This window comes from Phocoena phocoena, chromosome 8 (assembly GCF_963924675.1).
Source record: "Phocoena phocoena chromosome 8, mPhoPho1.1, whole genome shotgun sequence".
NCBI classification, from domain to species: Eukaryota; Metazoa; Chordata; class Mammalia; order Artiodactyla; family Phocoenidae; genus Phocoena; species Phocoena phocoena.
This window is the reverse complement of record NC_089226.1, coordinates 74,584,237-74,606,344: the sequence shown is the minus strand read 5'-3', so window position 1 is coordinate 74,606,344 and position 22,108 is coordinate 74,584,237. Positions and strand designations below refer to the sequence as shown.

The window sequence follows — 22,108 nt, the reverse complement described above, 5'->3', positions numbered from 1 at the left end:
TCTTGTCCCTCAGGTCTAAAGAAAATCTCATTACTCTCTCCCATACCACCCTATTCTTCTTGTTTATAGCAGGTATATCACAATTACTAGTTACATGTTAATTTCTGTGTTTATTTGTTGAATGTCTGTCTTCACACGAGAAGCTCACTTCTTCAAGGGAAAGGACCCTGTGAGTTTGTTTCCCTTGTGCCTAAGGCAATATCCGACACATTATAAACACTCCAATATTTGTAGAGCTAATGACTATATCCTCAGTCTTTCAAAACTAGAATTAAAGGAGTGCTTTAAAGATGAATAAACCAAGGCTCAAAGATGTTAATTACCTTCCTTGTGGTCACGTAGCTAGCAGGGTGAAAGAGAGATATAAACCCAAATAGGATTCTAATACCCAGTCTCTCTCCACCACTCTACACGACCTCCCAGCCATAATTTTAATCATTAAGGGACATTCAAGGAACGCCAACCCTGACCTGAAGAGACCAGTACTCCATCAGTCATTAGCAATTCCTAGTTCCTGACATGCCTTGAACCTTTCAAAGGAACAAACCTTATTTCTTTCTCCAGGACACAGTCCATTATTACTTGCTGCTTGGGGACTCAAAGTCAGAAGAAAAATAACATCACACGACACAACACCACCCATGGATGAGATACCAAGATGAGTAAGACCCACTTGGAGCTTATTTACACTCGAGAGATGGAAATGAGCAGATGCTCAGAGGAAGACACACAGTCTGCTGAAATGGGATTCCAGGTTTTATTCCAAAAACCTCCTTTAGTTCCTGGCAGAGGTACTATTCATTCATTTGACAAATATTAAGCCCCTGCTGTGTGCCCAGCCTCTGTGCTAGACAATAGGGATGTAACAAAAAAGCCACAAACATCATAAACATGCCTTCATTCATCTAACACTCTAGCAGGGATGGCTACCCTTGAGTGTTGGGTTACAGGAAATATTGTGATGGAGAGGAGCAAGGTACTTCCGGAATGTACCACAGAGAAGGGTCCTAACACTAGGTATCAAAAGGAGATTTGAGGGGGACCTTGAAGATGGCGGAAGAGTAAGACGCGGAGATCGCCTTCCTCCCCACGGATACACCAGAAATACATCCACACGTGGAACAACTCCTACAGAACACCTACTGAAGGCTGGCAGAAGACCTCAGACCTCCCAAAAGGCAAGAAACTCCCCACGTACCTGGGTAGGGCAAAAGAAAAAACAGAGACAAAAGAATAAGGACGGCACCTGCACCAGTGGGAGGGAGCTGTGAAGGAGGAAAACTTTCCACACACTAGGAAGCCCCTCCGCGGGCGGAGACTGCGGGAGGCGGAGGGGGCAGTTTCGGGACCGCGGAGTAGTGCACAGCGACGGGTGCGGAGGGCAAAGCGGGGAGATTCCTGCACAGACGATCGGTGCCGACCAGCACTCACCAACCCGAGAGGCTTGTCTGCTCACCCGCCGGGGCGGGCGGGGCTGCGAGCTGAGGCTCGGGTTTCGGTTTTGGACGGAGCGCAGGGAGAGGACTGGGGTTGGCGGCTTGAACATAGCCTGAAGGGGTTAGTGCACCTCGACTAGCCGGGAGGGAGTTCGGGGAAAAGCCTGCACCGGCCGAAGAGGCAAGAGACTTTTTCTTCCCTCTTTGTTTCCTGGTGCGCGAGGAGAGGGGTTTAAGAGCGCTGCTTAAAGGATCTCCAGAGACGGGCGCGAGCCGCGGCTAAAAGCGCGAACCCCAGAGACGGGCGCGAGCCGCGGCTAAAAGCGCGAACCCCAGAGTCGGGCGCGAGCCGCGGCTGAAAGCACAAACCCCAGAGACGGGTGCGAGCCGCGGCTAAAACCGCGGACCCCAGAGACGGGCGGGAGACGCTGGGGCTGCTGCTGCCGCCACCAAGGGGCCTGTGTGCGAGCACAGGTCACTCTCCACACCCCTCTTCCGCGGAGCCTGTGCAGCCCGCCACTGCCAGGTTCCCGGGATCCGGGGACAACTTCCCCGGGACAACGCACGGCGGGCCTCAGGCTGGTGCAACGTCACGCCGGCCTCTGCCGCCACGTTACGCCGCCTCTGCCGCCGCAGACCCGCCCCGCACGCAGTGCCCCTCCTTCCCCCATCCCCCAACCCCCGGCCTGAGTGAGCCGGAGGCCCCGAATCAGCGGCTCCTTTAACCCCGTCCTGTCTGAGCGAAAAAACAGACGCCCTCCAGCGACCTACACGCAGAGGCAGGGCCAAATCCAAAGCTGAGCTCCTGTGAGCTGTGAGAACAAAGAAGAGAAAGGGAAATCTCTCCCAGCAGCCACAGAAGCAGCGGATTAAAGCTCCATAATCAACTTGATATACCCTGCATCTGTGGAATACATGAATAGACAAGGAATGAATCCAAATTGAAGAGGGGGAATTTAGGAGCGAGATCTATGATTTTTTTCCCTTTTCCTCTTTTTGTGAATGTGTACGTGTATGCTTCTGTGTGAGATCTTGTCTGTATACTCTTGCTTCCACCATTTGTCCTAGGGCTCTATCCGGCCATGGTTTTTTTTTTTTAATTTTTTTTCTTAATAATTAATTTTAATTGTAATAAATTTATTATACTTTACCTTCGTTCTTTCTTTCTTTCTTTCCTTCCTTCCCTCCCTCCTTTAGACAACGAATCACCCCAAATTAAGGAGGTGGTCTCTGAGAGCAAGATTTATGATTTTTCCCCCTTTACCTCTTTTTGTGAAGGTGTATGTGTATGCTCCTGTGTAAAATTTTCTCTGTATAGCTTTGCTCCCAACATTTGTTCTAAGGTTCTATGCGTCCCTTTTTTTTTCTAAATATTTTTTAATTCAATAACTATATTATACTTTATTTTATTTTTACTGTATCTTCTTTCTTTCTTTTTTCCTTCTTTCCCTCCTTCCTTCCTTCCTCCCTCCCTCCCTCCTTTCTTTCCTTCTTTCTTCCTTCCTTCCTTTCCTCCTTTCCCTCTTTCTTTCCTCATACTTCTACCAATTCTCTCTACTTTTTCTCCCTTTTATTCTGAGCCGTGTGGATGAAAGGCTCTTGGTGCTCCAGCCAGGAGTCAGGGCTCTGCCTCTGAGGTAGGAGAGCCAACTTCAGGACACTGGTCAACAAGAGACCTCCCAGCTCCACATAATATTAAATGGTGGAAATCTCCCAGAGACCTCCATCTTAACACCAGCACCCACCTTCACTCAACGACCAGCAAGCCACAGTGCTGGACAACCTATGCCAAACAACTAGCAAAACAGGAACACAACCCCACCCATTAGCAGAGAGGCTGCCTAACATCATAATAAGGCCACAGACACCCCAAAACACACCACCAGACGTGAACCTGCCCACTAGAGAGACAAGATCCAGCCTCATCCAGCACAACACAGGCACTAGTCCCCTCCACCAGGAAGCCTACACAACCCACTGAAACAACCTTAGCCACTGCAGACAGACATCAAAAACAACGGGAACTACGAACGTGCAGCCTGCAAAAAGGAGACCCCAAACCCAGTAAGATAAGCAAAATGAGAAGACAGAAAAACACACAGCAGATGAAGGAGCAAGATAAAAACCCACCAGACCTAACAAATGAAGAGGAAATAGGCAATCTACCTGAAAAAGAATTCAGAATAATGATAGTAAGGATGATCAGAAATCTTGGAAGTAGAATGGACAAAATGCAAGAAACAGTTAACAAGGACCTACAAGAACTAAAGATGAAACAAGCAACGATGAACAACGCAATAAATGAAATAAAAAGTACTCTAGATAGGATCAATAGCAGAATAACTGAGGCAGAAGAACGGATAAGTGACCTGGAAGATAAAGTAGTGGAAATAACTACTGCAGAGCAGAATAAAGATAAAAGAATGAAAAGAACTGAGGACAGTCTCAGAGACCTCTGGGACAACATGAAACGCACCAACATTCGAATTATAGGGGTTCCAGAAGAAGAAGAAAGAAAGAAAGGGACTGAGAAAATATTTGAAGAGATTATAGTTGAAAACTTCCCTAATATGGGAAAGGAAATAGTTAATCAAGTCCAGGAAGCACAGAGAGTCCCATACAGGATAAATACAAGGAGAAATACGCCAAGACACATATTAATCAAACTGTCAAAAATTAAATACAAAGAAAGCATATTAAAAGCAGCAAGGGAAAAACAACAAATAACACACAAGGGAATCCCCATAAGGTTAACAGCTGATCTCTCAGCAGAAACCCTACAAGCCAGAAGGGAGTGGCAGGACATACTGAAAGTGATGAAGGAGAAGAACCTGCAGCCAAGCCTACTCTACCCAGCAAGGATCTCATTCAGATTTGATGGAGAAATTAAAACTTTTACAGACAAGCAAAACCTGAGAGAGTTCAGCACCACCAAACCAGCTTTACAACAAATGCTAAAGGAACTTCTCTAGACAAGAAACACAAGAGAAGGAAACGACCTATAGTAACGAACCCAAAACAATATAGAAAATGGCAATAGGAACATACATATCGATAATTACCTTAAATGTAAATGGACTAAATGCTCCCACCAAAAGACACAGATTGGCTGAATGGATACAAAAACAAGACCCTTATATATGCTGTCTACAAGAGACCCACTTCAGACCTAGAGACACATACAGACTGAAAGTAAGGGGATGGAAAAAGATATTCCATGCAAATGGAAACCAAAAGAAAGCTGGAGTAGCAATTCTCCTATCAGACAAAATAGACTTTAAAATAAGGACTATTAAAAGGGACAAAGAAGGACACTACATAATGATCAAGGGATCGATCCAGAAGAAGATATAACAATTGTAAATATTTATGCACCCAACATAGGAGCACCTCAATACATAAGGCAAATACTAACAGCCATAAAAGGGGAGATCGACAGTAACACATTCATAGTAGGGGACTTTAACACCCCACTTTCACCCATGGACAGATCATCCAAAATGAAAATAAATAAGGAAACACAAGCTTTAAATGATACACTAAACAAGATGGACTTAATTGATATTTATAGGACACTCCATCCAAAAACAACAGAATACACATTTTTCTCAAGTGCTCATGGAACATTCTCCAGGATAGATCATATCTTGGGTCACAAATCAAGCCTTGGTAAATTTAAGAAAACTGAAATTGTATCAATTATCTTTTCTGACCACAATGCCATGAGACTAGATATGGATTACAGGAAAAGATCTGTAAAAAATACAAACACATGGAGGCTAAACAATACACTACTTAATAATGAAGTGATCACTGAAGAAATCAAAGAGGAAATTAAAAAATACCTAGAAACAAATGACAATGGAGACACAACGACCCAAAACCTATGGGATGCAGCAAAAGCAGTTCTAAGGGGGAAGTTTATAGCAATACAAGCCCACCTTAAGAAGCAGGAAACATCTCGAATAAACAACCTAACCTTGCACCTCAAGCAATTAGAGAAAGAAGAACAAAAAAACCCCAAAGCTAGCAGAAGGAAAGAAATCATAAAAATCAGATCAGAAATAAATGAAAAAGAAATGAAGGAGACGATAGCAAAGATCAATAAAACTAAAAGCTGGTTCTTTGAGAAGATAAACAAAATAGATAAACCGCTAGCCAGACTCATCATGAAAAAAAGGGAGAAGACTCAAATCAATAGAATTAGAAATGAAAAAGGAGAAGTAACAACTGACACGGCAGAAATAAAAAAAATCATGAGAGATTACTACAAGCAACTCTATGCCAATAAAATGGACAATCTGGAAGAAATGGACAAATTCTTAGAAATGCATAACCTGCCAAGACTGAATCAGGAAGAAATAGAAAATATGAACAGACCAATCACAAGCACTGAAATTGAAACTGTGATTAAAAACCTTCCAACAAACAAAAGCCCAGGACCAGATGGCTTCACAGGTGAATTCTATCAAACGTTTAGAGAAGAGCTAACACCTATCCTTCTCGAACTCTTCCAAAATATAGCAGAGGGAGGAACACTCCCAAATTCCTTCTACGAGGCCACCATCACCTTGATACCAAAACCAGACAAGGATGTCACAAAGAAAGAAAACTACAGGCCAATATCACTGATGAACATAGATGCAAAAATCCTCAACAAAATACTAGCAAACAGAATCCAACAGCATATTAAAAGGATCATACACCATGATCAAGTGGGGTTTATTCCAGGAATGCAAGGTTTCTTCAATATACGCAAATCTATCAATGTGATAAACCATATTAACAAATTGAAGGAGAAAAACCATATGATCATCTCAATAGATGCAGAGAAAGCTTTCGACAAAATTCAACACCCATTTATGATAAAAACCCTCCAGAAAGTAGGCATAGAGGGAACTTTCCTCAACATAATAAGGGCCATATATGAGAAGCCCACAGCAAACATCATCCTCAATGGTGAAAAACTGAAAGCATTTCCACTAAGATCAGGAATAAGACAAGGTTGCCCACTCTCGCCACTCTTATTCAACATAGTTTTGGAAGTTTTAGCCACAGCAATCAGAGAAGAAAAGGAAATAAAAGGAATCCAAATCGGAAAAGAAGAAGTAAAGCTGTCACTGTTTGCAGATGACATGATACTATACATAGAGAATCCTAAAGATGCTACCAGAAAACTACTAGAGCTAATCAATGAATTTGGTAAAGTAGCAGGATACAAAATTAATGCACAGAAATCTCTGGCATTCCTGTATACTAATGATGAAAAATCTGAAAGTGAAATCAAGAAAGCACTCCCATTTACCATTGCAACAAAAAGAATAAAATATCTAGGAATAAACCTACCTAAGGAGACAAAAGACCTGTATGCAGAAAATTATAAGACACTGATGAAAGAAATTAAAGATGATACAAATAGATGGAGAGATATACCATGTTCTTGGATAGGAAGAATCAACATTGTGAAAATGACTCTACTACCCAAAGCAATCTACAGATTCAATGCAATCCCTATCAAACTACCACTGGCATTTTTCACAGAACTAGAACAAAAAATTTCGCAATTTGTATGGAAACACAAAAGACCCCGAATAGCCAAAGCAATCTTGAGAACGAAAAAAGGAGCTGGAGGAATCAGGCTCCCTGACTTCAGACTATATTACAAAGCAACAGTAATCAAGACAGTATGGTACTGGCACAAAAACAGAAAGATAGATCAGTGGAACAGGATAGAAAGCCCAGAGATAAACCCACGCACATACGGACACCTTATCTTTGATAAAGGAGGCAGGAATGTACAGTGGAGAAAGGACAGCCTCTTCAATAAATGGTGCTGGGAAAACTGGACAGGTACATGTAAAAGTATGAGATTAGATCACTCCCTAACACCATACACAAAAATAAGCTCAAAATGGATTAAAGACCTAAATGTAAGGCCAGAAACTATCAAACTCTTAGAGGAAAACATAGGAAGAACATTCTATGACATAAATCACAGCAAGATCCTTTCTGACCCACCTCCTAGAGTAATGGAAATAAAAACAAAAATAAACAAATGGGACCTAATGAAACTTCAAAGCTTTTGCACAGCAAAGGAAACCATAACCAAGACCAAAAGACAACCCTCAGAATGGGAGAAAACATTTGCAAATGAAGCAACTGACAAAGGATTAATCTCCAAAATTTACAAGCAGCTCATGCAGCTCAATAACAAAAAAACAAACAACCCCATCCAAAAATGGGCAGAAGACCTAAATAGACATTTCTCCAAAGAAGATACACAGAATGCCAACAAGCACATGAAAGAATGCTCAACATCATTTATCATTAGAGAAATGCAAATCAAAACTACAATGAGATATCATCTCACACCAGTCAGAATGGCCATCATCAAAAAATCTAGAAACAATAAATGCTGGAGAGGGTGTGGAGAAAAGGGGACACTCTTGCACTGCTGGTGGGAATGTGAATTGGTTCAGCCACTATGGAGAACAGTATGGAGGTTCCTTAAAAAACTACAAATAGAATTACCATATGATCCAGCAATCCCAATACTGGGCATATACCCTGAGAAAACCAAAATTCAAAAAGAGTCATGTACCAAAATGTTCATTGCAGCTCTATTTACAATAGCCCGGAGATGGAGACAACCTAAGCGCCCATCATCGGATGAATGGATAAAGAAGATGTGGCACATATACACAATGGAATATTACTCAGCCTTAAAAAGAAATGAAATTGAGTTATTTGTAATGAGATGGATAGACCTAGTGTCTGTCATACAGAGTGAAGTAAGTCAGAAAGAAAAACACAAATACCGTATGCTAACACATATATATGGAATTTAAGGGAAAAAAAATGTCATGAAGAACCTAGGGGTAAAACAGGAATAAAGACTCAGACCTACTGGAGAATGGACTTGAGGATATGGGGAGGGGGAAGGGTGAGTTTTGACAGGGCGAGAGAGAGTCATGGACATATACACGCTAACAAACATAGTAAGGTAGATAGCTGGGGGGAAGCAGCCGCAAGGCACAGGGATATTAGCTCGGTGCTTTGTGATGGCCTGGAGGGGTGGGATGGGGAGAGTGGGAGGGAGGGAGACGCAAGAGGGAAGACATATGGGAACATATGTATATGTATAGCTGATTCACTTTGTTGTAAAGCAGAAACTAACACACCATTGTAAAGCAATTATACCCCAATAAAGATGTTTAAAAAAAAAAAAAAAAAAGGAGATTTGAGGGATGAGTGAGGTTGACTGGACAAATCATAAGAGTTCCAAACACAGGGGGCAGCACGTGTCCACGACATGATCAAGGAAACTAAAGAAGAAACGTTAAGTGTTGGGGTCATATTTTCTCCTCTCATTGGGAGCGGTCTAAACTTTGGACTCCCTTCGTGGTCCTGAATCTAGAGTTCTACTGCCAGTGAAAGATCAATAACACTTGTAAAACTCTTTGCTTTCTTTAAATCCATTGGCCTAATCTGCATATAATAAACCCTGCCCATCGTAATGAAGCCCTCACACTGCCACTCTCCAGATCCCACTCTGTACCTTTTCATAATTACAGCAAACCATCCACCCATTCTCCTTCATCTCTGGTTTCTCCATCCAACAGTGGATAAGCATCTTTATGGTTTACTACTGTGACTTCTTCCACAGCAAGGAATGAATAGATCACTACCCCTGGGCAGGAGTTAGTTTCTCTAAGATAAAGTTTGATTCCACATAGGGCACCACTGCTTGTCCTCAATCTCCCGCCCCTAATGCATCCCCCCAAGGGTCAAGCAGGTTACCTTTGAAATGACAATCTGAAAATGCACCTCAGATTCCTCTACACTAACTCAAATCCTAGAAAGCCAATACTCCTCATATCACTGCTGCTTGCCCAAGCTTGAAAGTCACAAGGAGCAAAGGTAAACTGAGTACAATATATTCCATGTGCCTAGCTGGTATGGAGACAGCTCCACCCATGGACTGGCCCTATAGGAGGGATACGGCCCAAAGATCCTTTACGGGAACAGGATGCCCTAACGTACTCCACAACCAACATACGTACCACAGAAGCCTGGGCCCTGGAGGGGTGAGGACAGTCCTTTAGCTCCTGTGGACAGAGGGTTGTAACATCAGGATGGGCCTACTAGAGACAGAGCTCTGGATTCTCACAGGTTCTGTCTTAGAAAGCAATTGCTTTTTCTACAGTTGTCAACACTTAGGGGTCTTCCAGTCCAAGGCAGCCTGGTCTTAGTTTCAGGTCTTCTCTCTGGGGCAATGTGCCTCCTTCCCAAGGCTCCCTGGGCCTGGATCCATTGTGGCACTTTCAGGAACACAGAATTCAAGGGCTCCCTGAGACTGAACTCTTCTCCAAATGCCTCTGTTCCCAACCTCAACAGTTGAGCATATAGCCTTGTCATTCCAGTGCCCACTGTGGCCCACGGCTGCAGGTATTTTGATCAGATTCCATCTATCAATATGCAGAGGACCTGACCCATCTATAAACGATGCGTTCCTCTATACAGGCACTCATTTACCTTCTGATTAAGTGCCTCTTTTACAGGTCTCTTTTCATCTCAAATACACTGAAATCCTCTAAAACCATTTCAGTTACAAATTCATCTAAGATGATGAGGAGGTCTAGAAAAAAAGAAAATCATGCCACACCAAGACTCTTTGGGAGGAGTTAACTGAAGGGCATAAAATCTTAAGTAGTACAAGTAATAATCTCAACTAAGTTCAGCCCAGGCCAGATGACAAGGCAAGTGGGCGTGAATTAAAATGACAGGTAAACACATTGGGAACAGATGTCAGAAAGAACTTTTTCCTCAACACTGAAAAGCTTAAACATGCGGCCAAACCCTCCAAGGTCACTGGCAACACTGAAGATAAAATTAGAGCCAATTATGAAGGGAATAAAACCCTAAGGAGTGCAGCAAGCATTCTGGGATGAGCCACACGATTGGTGCGTTTTCCCGGAGCGATCCTGAGAAGACACAGTCAAGTTGGCTTTTGTTCCCCCTTCAACTGAGAGCACTGGCAACTAATGAGCAATCTTTTTCCGCTGGGGCTACATCCACACCTTTGTTACTCCTTCCAAGGCAGAAGCACAGACGTCACTAAGGTACCCACTCCCCTTTCTCCACCCTCGTGGCCTTATGCTTAAGTGGACGGGCTCCTGCTATAGCCATTACCTCAAGGTAATGATGAGGGTAAACAAATTTCATGCTGCCAGCACACAGTCCTGAGGCATCAGAAACAAACTGCACCAGTGATTAGGGCTGCTCTGGGCAGTGCCGCTGGTGACTGAGATGGTGGATCCCAGCAACTGCAAAGTGGCTTCTCCCTGCCAACGTCTAACATCTTGATTCTTTTTGCATGTGTCTTCCCTAACTGTCCTGCAGTTCTGTCCCTAACAGCATCCTGGCTGTACCAGTAGCCCTGTGGATATAACTACCTGTTCAGCTGATTACCTTCAGTTTTCTCTGAAGGGTAGAGAAATGAGTTACAGCATTTGTCGTTACCCAAGATTTGAAGAGGCAAGGTGTCCAAGCACCGAGTCTGGATATCGGTTCTGCTGATACAACGAACAGTATAAATCAGCCAGAGCCTGTTATCCTTAACTCGAAGGCCTTAGGTCTGATTCCCACAAAGAGAAAAACCCAGTATAAAGCTATAATCTGCACCTCTCTCCTTGAATGGAAGCAAGAGGGGGAGGGAGCTGTATCACCATACCACCATATCAGAAAATGGGCATGACTCAATGTAAAAAAAAAAATTAGCTTCATAATCAAGCCAACACGTTAGGTCTTGAGGAAAAAAGTTATAACTCTGCAAAATGGGTCTTAACACTATTTCACAGATGAAACAGAGCCTTCAGCTGGTACTGAAAATAATTTCATTCAGTCATTGATACGAAAACGACAGGACTATTCTCTATGGTAAGAACATATCTTCATCCCTCCCTTTTCTCCTACATTCAAAGAATCGATTCATAAAATGTAATCATTAGGGCTTCCCTGGTGGCGCAGTGGTTGGGAGTCCGCCTGCCGATGCAGGGGACACGGGTTTGTGCCCCGGTCCAGGAAGATCCCACATGCCGCGGAGCGGCTGGGCCTGTGAGCCATGGCCGCTGAGCCTGCGCGTCCGGAGCCTGTGCTCCGCAACGGGAGAGGCCACAACAGTGAGAGGCCCGCGTACCGCAAAAACAAACAAAACAAAGCGTTATTTTTTCCAAGTTGGAGAGCTTTATGGATACTATTTAATCAACCAACAGGGGGCAAAAAGCACCGTCTGTGCTTTCTCAAATTCCAGTCTAAACCTAATGAAAATAAACCTTGGAAAACTTCAAATCCCCAAGCAGGCATGAGAAAGGCTTTGACTCAGATTTCTGAGCCATGATACTGAGGGGTGATTTCCCTCAGACTAAAGACCTGACACTCCCAGTAAGACAAAGAGAGATGATAAATATGCTAATTGAAGGGCCTTCAGTACAGGTATTGAAAGAGGCTACAGCCACTTCCGTGTCTGTAATCAATAATATCAGGGTGGCTGAAACCACACCACTGTGCTCATCCCTGAAATAAGTATTTCAGGTCATCAGTCTTACCTCTCTCTGTTCACTCGCTGCCTGTCAATCAGGAGACAGTCTCAATCCACAAAGCCAATGGTATAGCCTCTCCATATGCAGGATAAAAATTAGTTTACACAGCAATTGAGCGTTTCTCATCTTTTCATTACTTTCTGGTTTTGAGAGGGGCAAGGAGGAGGGGGAAGGAGAATAACGTGCCTTAGAAGAGGCCCAGCGGGCTTTCCCAGTCTAATTAGAATCAAAACTGTCCAGCCGCCCTCATCTTCCAAGACTCCACTCAGAAAACATGAGCACAGAGGAAAAGACAAACAGAAGTCAAAGGGGAAAAATATCTCCCACAATATTGTGAGAAACTCTTAGGCTACTTTTAAGGACGCTGTTGGGAAATAAATTGGAATTAAGAGACACAGAGCAAAATTCATGGAAAGCATAGGTCAAGACAATGGACCTTTGAGCGCATCTGGATGGATTTTTTTGTCCATCATCACATAAATTTTACATTTTTATGAAAAAGAGAACACCCCACTGCCCAGACAAATATCCTTTTCATTTCCTGACTGTCCAATGTGCAGAGCAAGTCCCAGTATGTGGACAAGTAGGCTGAATGTTCTGGGCTCCTCTCTGCTATGGGTCAACAGGAAAGGAGGTAATGACAGTAAATGGTGCTGACAAGGGCTTCAGTCAAAAATAACGCTTTTTTCATTCTAGGGTCTGAATTCTGAGATAGGAATAAATAGGAGAAACCTAAGAGAATCCATATACCCAAATGGTTTCATTCAACCTGCTTCCCAGGAAAAGAACCTCTCCACCTTTTCCCTATCTCTTCTAAAGACACACGTTGGTTCCTGTTAAAACACAGACTTGTCAAGGGACATAAATAACTCCCTCACTCACACGCGCCTCCAAGAAAAACCATCAGCTGCTAAATAAAAGAGCTGGTAGTTTCCCGGCTGAGAAGGAAGCAGGTGGGAGGAAGAAGAAAATCCTCAACTGTACAGATTGGCCCTGGCTATGATCGCATCTATGAAGCCCTATTCCTGCCTCCCAGTTTTCCCTCAAAGCTGACTTAGCTTTGGTAAAAGCCACCAACCAGGTCGCTAGCAACAGGAGCCTTAAATGAGTCAACTTTTCAATGAGATGTCACATCTCTCAGCATCTTCATTGGTAAAAAAAAAAAAAAAAAAAAAGTTTCTGCATCCCCAAGAAGTGCTAGCAGAAGCTGTGGTACCCAGTCTGTTGTAAACTGGGTCAGAGCAATGAAAATCTTCTTGAATTTCTGTGGGATAATCAATGATCCTGCTCGAATGAAACCATAAATCAGAAAGGATTTACATACACTGAGTCCCACTTGGCACCTTAACAAGTATCAAGTGATGGATTTTGCATTAAATTATAAGACCTACTTAACAACCCTATCAGTTACCAATAAATGCATCCCTCTGAAATTCCAGTCAATCTTTAGTCTTTGTAAAGCATCTGAGCTGCAAATACACTTGTAGCCATGAAAGCAGATAAATCAGGGGAGATACTCTGACGGCATACCACGAGTTCTAACAGCCATTTATGGTTATCCAGGTACTAAGTTTTCCTGGGAATTTTTACCAAAACACAGCTCTCTTAGACTAACCACAAAGAGAAATCTCAGCCCAAGCTGAAAACATGCCATGATCAAATATATACTTTTCTATATCAGAAGGTACTAGAGGAGGGGTCAGCGAATTACGAGCCGCCACCCGTTTCTCAAAATGAAATTTTAATGAAACACAGCCACTAATTTATTTACCTATCACCTCTGCCACTTTGTCAATACAACAGCAGGGGAGAGAATATCTACTTCGTAGCCCTTTACAGAAAATATCTGCCAACGCTTGTGTTAGAGAAAAGACAGAAAAAAGTAAGATAGGATACAACCTGAGCTAAACTGTTATGCTCCCGGCTTCTTAACTCTAGAAGCTTCCAAGGTAAACCAGAAAGAATCTAACTCACTGGATATGTGAGAATGTGGAGAAGACTGTATGGTAGGTAGAGGTTTAAAATAATAGCAATGAGTTTAACTGGATGATTTTTTGGTAAGATTTCAAATCAATTTTAGATTCTCCTAATCTATTTAATTCTGCCTGGGTGAGAAGTTTCAGAGAGGAAGTGATATTTGATCCAGAGGATTTGAAGAAATAAATTTGGAAAAGGGGAATTTCAGGAATAGGTAGCAAAATAATTTCTGCTCGTGCATTAATTAGCAGTTAAGTGCTACTTACTTGAAGCTTTTTTCCTTGCAGAAAGTAAAAAAAAAAAAAAAGTATATAAATCTATGAGTAAGGATTCAGTGTATGTCATCCTCTGGCAGATAGGGGAATTGGCCCATGGAAAGAGCTGATAAGAATGTTTCCCAATCCCACTCATGAGAAAAAAAATGCAATAATGATGCAGGAACTATTATGATAGGAACCATCGTTCACTGAATATTTATCACGTGGTAGGCACGATGCTAGGTGCTTATGCATTATCCCATTTAATCCTTACAGCAGTCTTAGGAAATAGATAGGATTATTATCCCCGTTTTACAATTGATAAGACTATAACTGAGGACGGTAAATAGCATATACACATATCTAAGTAGCAGAGTTCTGGACAATTGTTATTGTCATCACAGTAGTCATTAAACCTTCAATCCCTGCCCTCCATCTCCACCCAAAGCTCCATCGCCAAGCCCTCTTACCTCTGCAGACACTGCAGCACTGATTCTCTGGGAGAATGTGATCCTTCTCTGAGCAGTTCAAAGGAGGGCACGCTTCAGTAATTTTTACTAAAACTCCACCCTGCAAGCCAAATAATCAGGAAACAAAACAATGTTCATATTTTTAGTTGCTGATCCAAACATAAATGCTCACTGTTGACAGCCTGCGGTGATAACAACCTACGATAATTAACAGTACTCCCAGGAATCCCATGATAATGACAAAGTCGCAAATTAAACTGATGAGACTCCTGGAAGAGAGAAGGTCAATTTCCCTTTCTGTATCAGAAGAGCCTCAATTTCAACAATTGGGTTTTTTTTTTTCTTTTTTGTTTTTTGTTTTCACAAATGGGTTTTGAGTATCTTCTATGTAGCAGAATGTCACCGACAGTGTAGAGCTGGTAAATTTTTAACAATTGACTATTGGATGGGGGAACCCTAAAGTTAGCATTTGCTGATTTCTGTGGTGTCAATAACCGGACACTGTGAACTACCAACATGACATTACTGACCACAGAGTTGGGAAGTTATGTACAATGAGCTCTCAGGAGCTTTTATGAGACAGCTGTGGCACTGCCCTGGATCACAAGCACTGTGAACCCAAAGATAAATAAGACATCTTCCTTGCCCTTGATGAACTCACAGTTTGGATGGAGGGAGAAAAGAAAAAAAACCTCTTAAACTAGAAACCATAATACAATACAGTAAGTCCTAAAAAAATGTGCTCTAATTATGCTATGGTAACTCATCATAGGAGAATAATTAATTCTGCCCAAGTGGGGAGAAATTATGAAGAAAATGCCACATTTGAAGGAACTAAATAATGGAATAAGATAAGGAAGAAGAGAGTTTCCTGGCAGAGGGACCAGCAAGGACCAAGGTATACAGGTACGATGAACTGAAAGTGGGTCAGTTAGATGAGCACTAGAAATTCCCTAGAAATAAATAAAATCACTTACAATAAAATTTTAAATATTCAGTAGGTGAATCTTTAGGACCTCACTTCACCAAAGGTCCTCTTTGTTGACATCACTAGCATCTATATTTAGTTTCACTCTGAATTTTTTAAATCAGCTCAATAGTTACTATAAAAAAGTAACTCAACCTTTAACATATTTAATAAGACCGTAATTCCAAATGTTCAAAGAGAGACAAACCCCTTTACATGAATTTGAAAATAATATGAACTGTGATTACAGTAACATAAGTGCCACCAAATCCATTTAGTCCAGCCACATAATTTGGCACAAACCATTTTTTACTTTATTTTCAAACTCTCTCTAATAAGTATCTGATGATTAACATTTTTAAAACTTCCTGATTGTGGTATGTTATTTTATGACCTTTGGAACTCTGCATTGGTGGCAAAATATAATTCATCCATTCTTTCTCATTTAGAGTAACTGTCACCATGTCAAATATAAACACTTTCAAGTTCTTTACTAATCACTATGCTTCAACCTGAATTTCTAATACCATATAAAACTCACATCTTTAAGTAAAATAAAAAAAAATGTTGCTAGCCTAAAATAATGTCACAGGGCAGCAATAACTGGACAAAACTGACCAAGACTGCTAGGAGAGTTTATTCATCTTGATAAAAGAAAGAAAACAAAACAGTATGTTAACTTCTGGAATCACTTGGTGAAAATATTGAAAACAAAAGTTTGTTTCATATCTAACTGGGGCTTGCTGAAGCTTTGAAATGATCCCAGGAAAATGAAACACATGGAACACCAGGCAGCCTTTTGTCAACTGGGGATCTGCATTTGAACCATAGAACATATGGCACATATATACAATGGAATATTACTCAGCCATAAAAAGAAACGAAATTGAGCTATTTGTAATGAGGTGGATAGACCTAGAGTCTGTCATACTGAGTGAAGTAAGTCAGAAAGAGAAAGACAAATACCATATGCTAACACATATATATGGAATTTAAGAAAATAAATGTCATGAAGAACCTAGGGGTAAGACAGGAATAAAGACACAGACCTACTAGAGAATGGACTTGAGGATATGAGGAGGGCGAAGGGTAAGCTGTGACAAAGTGAGAGAGTGGCATGGACATATATACACTACCAAACGTAAAATAGCTAGCTAGTGGGAAGCAGCCGCATAGCACAGGGAGATCAGCTCAGTGCTTTGTGACCACCTAGAGGGGTGGGATAGGGAGGGTGGGAGGGAGGGAGAGGCAAGAGGGAAGATATGGGAACATATGTATATGTATCACTGATTCACTTTGTTGTAAAGCAGAAACTAACACACCATTGTAAACCAATTATACTCCAATAAAGATATAAAAAATAAAAACATCTTTAAAAATTTACAGCTGAGGCTGTGACCTTTTATAAGACTAGAAGTTTATGTGTGATTTTATTAAGATTAGTTTGAAAAAAGGTTGACCTCCCATAACTTACGATATATTATTGTACAAGTTTGCTATTTATATTTTCAAAAGGTATAATCAATTCAGTCCAGTTATGGGAATGGGACTACATATTGACATACCAAGCTAATAACAGGAAATTAAAATCAAATTATAGTCTTAAATACAGTGTAGGCAAGTTACAAACACTGTCCTCCAAATGAGGAACACAAACAAAGGCTGGGAAACTGTTCCCAGACAGACTAGGGGGAAACAGTTTCTCTTCCTAAATTCAGTGCACGCATCCATTCCTGTCATGCAAGCGGTCTAGTGACTACGACCTGTCATTAAAAAAAAAAAAAAAAAAAGAACACAAATTATTTGAGTAATTATTTGCTCAATTCTCCCAAGGATAGCGCTTATGCAAGACCATTTTAGATGTCTAGGAGAGAAGTTAATTCATCATATACAACAGGTACCTTAGGGCATTAAGGCTTAAATGTTGCAAAAGGCTGCCCGAGAGAGACCCAAGGCCTTCTCATCCTACACCCGTCACCCTCTCTCCCTGCTGACCACATCCATTAAATGTGTCCCGAAGCTCTCCTCCGGCCTTTTATAAATGCTACCCTTTATCAAGGGAATCAATGAGTCATAGCCCGACCGATCTGGTATTCTCAGATAGACTGAAAAGTGATCATTCAATCCTTCTGAACCCACCCTTCTACAATTCAATACTGCGAACTATTTCCAAGCAAGTCTAACACCATCAGGACTGGCAGTAGAGAGGCTAAGAGAGGAGCCTGTAGATTCAGACCACACAGGTTCAGGTCCCAACTGGTTCCTTGACTAGCTATGTGACTCTGATCATGTGTGCCTCAGTTTCCTCATCTGTAAGATGGGGATGATAATACTGCTACCTACCCCTACCGAATAACAGGGTTATTATGAGGTTTACATTAGATAAAGTTTCAAATGTTTTAAATAGTGTCTAGAAAATACTAAATATTCAAGAAATGTTAAATATTATTGTCAGTGAGGCTTCCCTCTGTGCATAAAGTGTTTAGTAAATAACTGTAGAAAGACAATGAAGAAATCAATGACTTTTTAAAAGATGCTGAAAGTATTCACATGCACACAAACCACACAGGCAAAGAGAATAACCTGTCTGCCCCAACTTCTCCCTAAGTTATAAAACCATAACAAAACAAAAACAGTAAAAGATGAACCAGAGCAAGGAGAGTACCTACAACGTGCTAATAATCATGTTAAGTACATTTCCAATATGCTGGCATTTAAGTGCACACCCACATCTTCTAGAGGTCTCAGATGGTGTCTGCCCTGATCCTCTCTGCTGGTAACAGGGATGGAGTCACAATCGTGACCCTTGCCAGGGTTACCCACTACTTCTGCCCAATATGTAAAGGGGGTTGCTAGTCGTGAGTGACAGATGCAGGGTGGATCCTGGGATCATCAGCAGAGTGGGTAAGACTGCCTTTAGTCATCCCAACTTCCCTTGAGGTGGAAGAAAAAAGTAAGGGTTTTAGAGTCCAAATCACCTTCCCTCCCCCAGAAGTGAAACAATCCACAGAGAACGTGACATCTGCCTTATATTCAGGGAGGACATGTGTGGTCGTGTGGAATAAGAAAAACAGCTCACACGTGTTGAGGGCTTACTTTGTACCAACGAAGTTCTTCACATGCTTTATCTCATTTAATCCACCCACCATCCCTATGTGGTCATGTCCCAGCCGCACGTTGGGGGCCACCCACCCGCTTCCCCACTCCCAGGTTTGGAAGCTCCCATGGTTGACTGAGAGATCATGGAGCCCTCACTGTCACACCATCTCTACCTCTGCCACAGACTAAGGAGTCCACCCCACAGTCCCCACTGACGCAGAAGGACCACCACACCTGCATACCCGCCAGACTGTCCAGACCCATGGAATCTCTGCCATTCCCAGGGGCAGCCAAGAAAGAGCGAATGGGAAACACAGTGGGGAGGCTCAAAGGAGTTAACTCCTGCAGTAGATTCTGGCCAATGAGAGACAGGAGACAGGAAAGAGCCTTCCCTCCCCCGAAGCTCCCCAAAAAGAACCAGATTCAAGTTCCCTGAGAGCTTCAGCGTGTCTCTAAATGCCTCATTCTCCTCAACCTTTCAAATACACTCCTTTCTTTTCTCCAGGGATGTGACGAAAAGCAAATGAAATGCCATAGAAAACAGCACTTGGAGAGATGGTCTATTCTGTGACACCGTAGTTCCAGCCAGCCTCCCTGGAGATGCCCCTCAAAACCAGGCCTGCTTCGCTGTGGGGCAGTGGCAGCTCTGGAAGGCGCCTCCTTCCAGAGGAGGAATTGCTCTTCCTCTCTTCCTTCTTTCCCTCTGTCTCTCACTCTTGCGTTCTAGGACAGCACCTCAACCAAGTAAGTGCTTGGCTAGCTCCCACACTTCATCCAGCACTTTGTTCAAATATGACCTCCTCCGAGAAGTTTTCCCAGACCATCCATCCCCACCTCAAAGCTCTCTACCCCTTCAACCTGCTCTGTATTTTTCATAGAATTTGGCATCATAGTTGACCCTTGAACAATGCAGGGGTCAGGGGTGCTGACCCTCCACACAGTCTAAAATCGGCACATAATTTATAGTCAACCCTCTGTACCTGTGGTTCCTCCGTATCCACGGCTCTACATCCAGGGATTCAACCAAGTGTGGATAGTGTAGCACCGCAGTATTTACTACTGGAAAAAATCCGTGCATAAGTGGACCCACACAGTTCTAACATGTGTTGTTCAAGGCTCAGCTGCATCTTGTATATTTATTTGTTTATATCTTACTGCCTGTCTCCCCACCAGACTGCAAATTCTATAAAGACAAGGACTCTGTTTTGTTCACTGTTGTACAACCAGATACTAGTACCACGCTGGTAGGTAGCAATTGCTCAATGCATGTTTGTTGAATGTTTTTTTTTTAATTGAAGTATAGTCTTAAATGAGATCTATGGTTCTACACATCTTATTTTGAGAAATACACGGGATGGGGCAGGCAGGAGACAGAGGCATTGTCTAACATTGTATCAGACTCTTAGGAGTAGAAGTGACACTATCCACAACTAACATCACAGACTAATTGCCCCAACACCAAATCAAAACCTTTTCCCAGGGCCACCTGACAACCTCCCTGACTCATGGTAGCTGCTAGCTCCCTTCCTTCCCTAACAGTCTTTCCCAAGGCTACCTGATCCACGGCTGACCACAGGCTAACCACACAATGACAGTGGCTGGGAACTCCACAGCCAGGACTCAAGCCCACCAGAGAGTCCTTCCCCTCAGTGGTCCACTCAGGAAAATATGCTCCATTCCAGACTCCTACCTAAAGCCCGCATCTCCTTCTCTACAAGTAATGGGGATCGTAAGATTGAAACTTACTCTGCATTCCCGACAGCTCTTGGTTAAAATCCGCTGGCCTTCCGCAAGGACTTTTCCTCCATAGATACATTTTGCTGTAATAAAATAGAAAAACAGTTCAGACAGTCATGCTGTGAAACAAAATGACCTCAGGGGCACCATCCAACTCCAGCAGATTCCACAGAATATAAATGCTCTCATTCTAAGCAATGCAAAGCTCTTTGCATGTCTGGAAGTAAGACATGGAAATTGGATGGGGATAACTGTTGAATCCCCTTTCAGACTGTCATCTCTATTATGCTTGCCAAGAGTCCTTCACACCAAGCACATACAACTATTTCAATGCTGCGGTTGCTGAAGGAACTAGAGAATGAACTGATGTGGTCAACGTTAAAACAAGGAAGAGGGCTTCCCTGGTGGCGCAGTGGATGAGAGTCCGCCTGCCGATGCAGGGGACACGGGTTCGTGCCCCGGTCTGGGAGGATCCCACGTGCCGCGGAGCGGCTGGGCCCGTGAGCCATGGCCACTGAGCCTGCGCGTCCGGAGCCTGTGCTCTGCAACGGGAGAGGCCACAACAATGAGAGGCCCACGTACCGCAAAAAAAAAAAAAAAAAACAAGGAAGAGGTGGCTGTCATCACCGTGGAGTGTAATAGCATAGCTTTGATTCAGCTACTCCAACCATAAAACAGATGACTGGGTGAGAGCGGACTTGCATACATACTCCACTCATCAGGACCTCAGTCACATGCAGAAAGACACCATTTTTCCCCCTTGTGATCATAGGAAGCGCATGTCTTTAACTTAACTGTTCCCAAGAAGCTCAGAGACAACTAAGAAACACAAGTGAGTAAAATGCTGAATCAAAATGCACTAGACAGGGCTTCCCTGGTGGCGCAGTGGTTGAGAGTCCGCCTGCCGATGCAGGGGACGCGGAGCGGCTGGGCCCGTGAGCCGTGGCCACTGAGCCTGCGCGCCCAGAGCCTGTGCTCCGCAACGGGAGAGGCCATAACAGTGAGAGGCCCGTGTACCGCAAAAAAAAAAAAAAAAAAAAAAAAGTACTAGACAGACTGCCTTTGGAAAGGTAAGCTGAACAGGCTAACAGGGAGGGCAGGGAGGAGAGACAGGCCTTGGAAAAAGGTTAACAGAGAAGCATAAATGCTGACCCACTTTTAAGCAAGCGCAGAATATGTTAATATGATATGACCCTAATGTATCTCTGCCAAATTCTCCAGCCACATCCACAGGAACAGGAAAGCAAAGGCCTGATCACTCCCTCTCCGCACAAATGAGGATGCTTTCAGCCCTAGTCCTCAGGAGAAGCAGAAGTGAAGACACGCACTCTAAGAGATCTCCACCACTAACTTACTGTCTTACAGAAAGCACCTCATCTCTCAGAACCTCCATTTCTCCATCTGTTAGAAACAGGTGAATTCAATCTGGTAGTTTCTTAGTTCTACAATCTTCAGACTCATGGAATGTTCAGGTATGTAGGGACCTCAGCAAACAACTCATCCAACTCCCTCTTGTTGACCACAGGAAGAGGAAAGCCCAGAGACACTGGTTTACTTAACATCA

The 22,108-nt window shown here is 42.8% G+C and overlaps 1 protein-coding gene across 3 annotated transcripts in view; it reads right to left on the bottom strand.

Annotated features, from left to right (window-relative positions):
* NELL1 (neural EGFL like 1) overlaps positions 1–22,108 on the bottom strand; it is an 876,133-nt gene that overhangs the window by 650,483 nt on the left and 203,542 nt on the right. For all 3 annotated transcript variants that reach the window (XM_065883022.1, XM_065883023.1, XM_065883024.1), the window contains 2 exons: positions 20,554–20,627; positions 14,742–14,841 (listed from right to left, as the gene is read on the bottom strand). In XM_065883022.1, coding sequence (XP_065739094.1) covers positions 14,742–14,841; positions 20,554–20,627 — 174 coding nt within the window. The remainder of the gene's footprint in view (positions 1–14,741; positions 14,842–20,553; positions 20,628–22,108) is intronic.